This window comes from Colobus angolensis, unplaced genomic scaffold, assembly GCF_000951035.1.
Source record: "Colobus angolensis palliatus isolate OR3802 unplaced genomic scaffold, Cang.pa_1.0 Scaffold316, whole genome shotgun sequence".
Classification (NCBI taxonomy): Eukaryota; Metazoa; Chordata; class Mammalia; order Primates; family Cercopithecidae; genus Colobus; species Colobus angolensis.
This window is the reverse complement of record NW_012116444.1, coordinates 710,080-715,029: the sequence shown is the minus strand read 5'-3', so window position 1 is coordinate 715,029 and position 4,950 is coordinate 710,080. Positions and strand designations below refer to the sequence as shown.

At 47.3% G+C, this 4,950-nt stretch overlaps 1 protein-coding gene across 1 annotated transcript in view; it reads left to right on the top strand.

Annotated features, from left to right (window-relative positions):
• Window positions 1-2,027, top strand: part of PGAM1 (phosphoglycerate mutase 1 (brain)) — a 13,876-nt gene extending 11,849 nt beyond the window's left edge. The window contains exon 4 of the mRNA XM_011951195.1: window positions 946-2,027. Coding sequence (XP_011806585.1) covers window positions 946-1,115 — 170 coding nt within the window. The 3' untranslated portion in view covers window positions 1,116-2,027. The remainder of the gene's footprint in view (window positions 1-945) is intronic.
• The last annotated feature ends 2,923 nt before the right edge of the window (window positions 2,028-4,950 follow it).

Below are 4,950 nucleotides of genomic sequence, written 5' to 3'. Positions count from 1 at the left end.
AGGCCCTGTCTCTTTAAAAATTGCATGTACAGGCCGGGCGCGGTGGCTCAAGCCTGTAATCCCAGCACTTTGGGAGGCCGAGACGGGCGGATCACAAGGTCAGATTGAGACCATCCTGGCTAACACGGTGAAACCCCATCTCTACTAAAAATACAAGCGGGGTGTGGTGGCGAGCGCCTGTAGTTCCAGCTACGCAGGAGGCTGAGGCAGGAGAATGGCATGAACCAGGGAGGCAGAGGTTGCAGTGAGTCGAGATCGCATCACTGCACTCCAGCCTGGGCGACAGAGCAAGACTGTGTCTCAAGAGAAAAAAAGAAAAGAAAAATGAAAAATTAGCTTGATGTGGTGATGCTCACCTGTAGTCCCAGCTACTCAGGAGGCTGAGGCGGGAGATTGCTTGAGCCCAGCAGTTGGAGGTTATAGTGAGGTACGATTGTGCCACTACATTCTAGCCTGGGAGTAAGACTTTGTCTCTTAAAAAAAAAAAAGGAAAACACATATAAAATATTCTCCTTAGTCACAACCAGGCACAACTTTACACATGAATCTCAATTTGCATCTTAAATTGTTTCCTCCCTGAGGACCTAGAGGCCTGTGTGTGCTAATTTTTGGTTGGATGGACTATATGGAATATTTGAGATGTGTACAGTCTTGCTTCACTGTGGGCTTCTAGACCTCACTTTGGTAGATAGATACCTGGCCATACACCTTGCTGTAGTTTGTTGGTGGTGTATCTTGTATACCTTTTCTTGCTTTTCAGTTTAATGGCTGAGAAATAAGTATGGCGGGGGCCATTCCCTGGGTTCAGAATGACTATAAAGATCAGAAAGGGTGTCTTATTTTAATTTCTGTCAAAGTCCTTTGTCCCCTGGAGGACAAAGAGTAAACCTGGAGGGGTGATGTGGATTTATGTCTTGTGTGGCTGATGATGGTGGATGTTTTCAGGTCTCTCTGAAGAGGCTATCATGGAGCTGAACCTGCCGACTGGTATTCCCATTGTCTATGAATTGGACAAGAACTTGAAGCCTATCAAGCCCATGCAGTTCCTGGGGGATGAAGAGACGGTGCGCAAAGCCATGGAAGCTGTGGCCGCCCAGGGCAAAGCCAAGAAGTGAAGGCCAGCAGGGAGGATACTGTCCCCAGGAGCACCCTCCCTGCCCGTCTTGTCCCTCTGTCCCTCCCACCTGCATATGTCACACTGACCACATCTGTAGACATCTTGAGTTGTAGCTGCAGATGGAGACCGGTGGCTCCCATTTTCATTTTAGCCATTTTGTCTTCTGCACCCACTCCCTTCGTACAATCTATTCAGAATAGCACTTCTAGAGCATAGGTTCTCAGTCCAAGCTATGGAAAAGCTCCCCTTATCCAACAGAGTTTAAAGGTAGTAACTTGGGTTTTTGCGAGTTCTTTGTTTACTGAGGACTTGTGGGGAGGAACCATGCTAAGCCATGACCGATGAGGAGAAGCAACAGAGCCTGTCTGTCCCCAGGAGCCAGTCCTCTGCTCTTATGCAGTCAGGCCACTGCCTGGGAGCTCTAGTCATTCCAGTGGAGGATGAATGTAACCTGCATGGTGATATGACAACTGTTTCCTCACTGACACCAGAGGAGCTGGCTCTAGAAGTTTGGGATCAATCCTGAATTTAGTTATGTGTTACATTTACTTTTATTAAAAAAGTATAGTATATATAAATAATACAAAACAGTAACCCTTCTGGGGTTTCTTGTGGCGGTTGGAATAGTCCCACAGGTGGTCATCAGAAAATAAGCTGTTCCTCATACCAGTATGGGATCAGTTCCTTGACCTCTGAGGGGCAGGAGTGCTTCCTGCTCTGTGTGTCAGAATCCCTTCCTGCCTTGTTTCATGGCAGTGAAACGCCCCTTGGTCCTGTCCAAGTGTCTTTCACTGATTTCCGAATCGTGTTCTAGTTGCTTGGCTCTGCCACATGGGTCCAGTGTTCATTTGAGCATAACTGTACTAAATCCTTTTTCCAGATCAGTATAATAAAGGAGTGATGTGCAATAGTTTCTTGTGTGATGTGGAAGAGCTTATCTGAGGAAACCTTAGCATTTAACTTGAAATGTCTCCCACTACCCTAGTCCTTGTGTGGCAGTTTGTTTTAGGACACCCAGTCACAACTTTACATGGTTGGTCCAAAAATGACACATCTCCCTGGGCTTTTCATGTCAGCCTGGTGAGCTGAGGTGGCGGTGGGAGGCCCTCCTGGGCAAGCCCTCCATTCATGTTGCCCCCTGCAGCTCTTGCTTGGTGCTCCCCTGACTGGAAAGTCACATTCTGAAACTCCATTGTATCCTCTTTAGAGTAAATAAAGTCTGCTGGGTTTTTTTTTCTCTTTTTGAGACAGCCTCGCTCTGCTGCCCAAACTTCAGTGCAGTGGCATAATCTCAGCTCACTGCAGCCTCTGCCTCCAGGGTTCAAGCAATCCTCTCGCCTCAGCCTCCCAAGTAGCTGGGACCACAGGCTTGTGCCGCGATGCCTGCTTAATTTCTGTATTTTTAGTAGAGACGGGTTTTTGCCAAGTTGCCCAGGCTGGTCTCGAACCAGTTTTGGCCTTCCAAAGTGCTGTGATTACAGGTGTGACCATGCAGGCCTCAGAATTTTTTAACGGTTTACTGTTACCAACTTGAAAACTTAAAAGATGACCTCAAAAAGTGACTTAGTGCAGTGGAAAGGTGTATAATTACATTATAAACACAATTGCCTTCTCTCTCCTTTGAAAAGATCACTGGAATACAAGAAATCCCATAAAGCTGGAGAAAGAACATTCCCTTTTCCTTCTGGTGGAAGCAAGTAACACCCTCCATCTGTTGAGCTCCTAATGCTCCTCTGCCACCCACTGGATGAGGGATATTACATACGTTAGCTCTAATCAACCCATGAAAGGGCTGGTAACTCCTGTTTAAGGAAGAGGAAACAGGCCCAAAGAAACATGTAAAAAGCACCAAATGTCATACCACTTGGTACTGGGGCTGGGATGGATATTACTAGTTCAAGCAAATCAAGGTTCTAAGATTTAAATACTTTCAAGCATCTTGCTTTTCAATTTTAGATTTTCATTTGACCTACACAATAACGTTGAGTAATTTCATCTCCAAGAGGCTGGTGGAGTGTTACTTTCCTAACCTGTCCAGAATCCTAGACCAGAAGCTGGTCATTTTGGCTAGCACAGCGGCACACACCTGTAATCCCAGCACTTGGGAGGCTGAGATCAGTTGAGGCCAGGAGTTTGAGACTGGCCTGGGCAACATAGCAAGACCTGGTCTCTACAAAAAAAATTAGCCAGGCATGGTGGTACGTGCCTGTAGTCCCAGCTACTCAGGGGAATGATGGGGGGGAATTACCTGAGTCCAGGAGTTTGAGGCTGCAGTAAGTTATGACTGCACCACTGCGTTCCATCCTGGGTGACATTCTGAGGCCCTGTCTCTTTAAAAATTGCATGTACAGGCCGGGCGCGGTGGCTCAAGCCTGTAATCCCAGCACTTTGGGAGGCCGAGACGGGCGGATCACGAGGTCAGGAGATCGAGACCATCCTGGCTAACACGGTGAAACCCCATCTCTACTAAAAATACAAGCGGGGTGTGGTGGCGAGCGCCTGTAGTTCCAGCTACGCAGGAGGCTGAGGCAGGAGAATGGCATGAACCAGGGAGGCAGAGGTTGCAGTGAGTCGAGATCGCATCACTGCACTCCAGCCTGGGCGACAGAGCAAGACTGTGTCTCAAGAGAAAAAAAGAAAAGAAAAATGAAAAATTAGCTTGATGTGGTGATGCTCACCTGTAGTCCCAGCTACTCAGGAGGCTGAGGCGGGAGATTGCTTGAGCCCAGCAGTTGGAGGTTATAGTGAGGTACGATTGTGCCACTACATTCTAGCCTGGGAGTAAGACTTTGTCTCTTAAAAAAAAAAAAGGAAAACACATATAAAATATTCTCCTTAGTCACAACCAGGCACAACTTTACACATGAATCTCAATTTGCATCTTAAATTGTTTCCTCCCTGAGGACCTAGAGGCCTGTGTGTGCTAATTTTTGGTTGGATGGACTATATGGAATATTTGAGATGTGTACAGTCTTGCTTCACTGTGGGCTTCTAGACCTCACTTTGGTAGATAGATACCTGGCCATACACCTTGCTGTAGTTTGTTGGTGGTGTATCTTGTATACCTTTTCTTGCTTTTCAGTTTAATGGCTGAGAAATAAGTATGGCGGGGGCCATTCCCTGGGTTCAGAATGACTATAAAGATCAGAAAGGGTGTCTTATTTTAATTTCTGTCAAAGTCCTTTGTCCCCTGGAGGACAAAGAGTAAACCTGGAGGGGTGATGTGGATTTATGTCTTGTGTGGCTGATGATGGTGGATGTTTTCAGGTCTCTCTGAAGAGGCTATCATGGAGCTGAACCTGCCGACTGGTATTCCCATTGTCTATGAATTGGACAAGAACTTGAAGCCTATCAAGCCCATGCAGTTCCTGGGGGATGAAGAGACGGTGCGCAAAGCCATGGAAGCTGTGGCCGCCCAGGGCAAAGCCAAGAAGTGAAGGCCAGCAGGGAGGATACTGTCCCCAGGAGCACCCTCCCTGCCCGTCTTGTCCCTCTGTCCCTCCCACCTGCATATGTCACACTGACCACATCTGTAGACATCTTGAGTTGTAGCTGCAGATGGAGACCGGTGGCTCCCATTTTCATTTTAGCCATTTTGTCTTCTGCACCCACTCCCTTCGTACAATCTATTCAGAATAGCACTTCTAGAGCATAGGTTCTCAGTCCAAGCTATGGAAAAGCTCCCCTTATCCAACAGAGTTTAAAGGTAGTAACTTGGGTTTTTGCGAGTTCTTTGTTTACTGAGGACTTGTGGGGAGGAACCATGCTAAGCCATGACCGATGAGGAGAAGCAACAGAGCCTGTCTGTCCCCAGGAGCCAGTCCTCTGCTCTT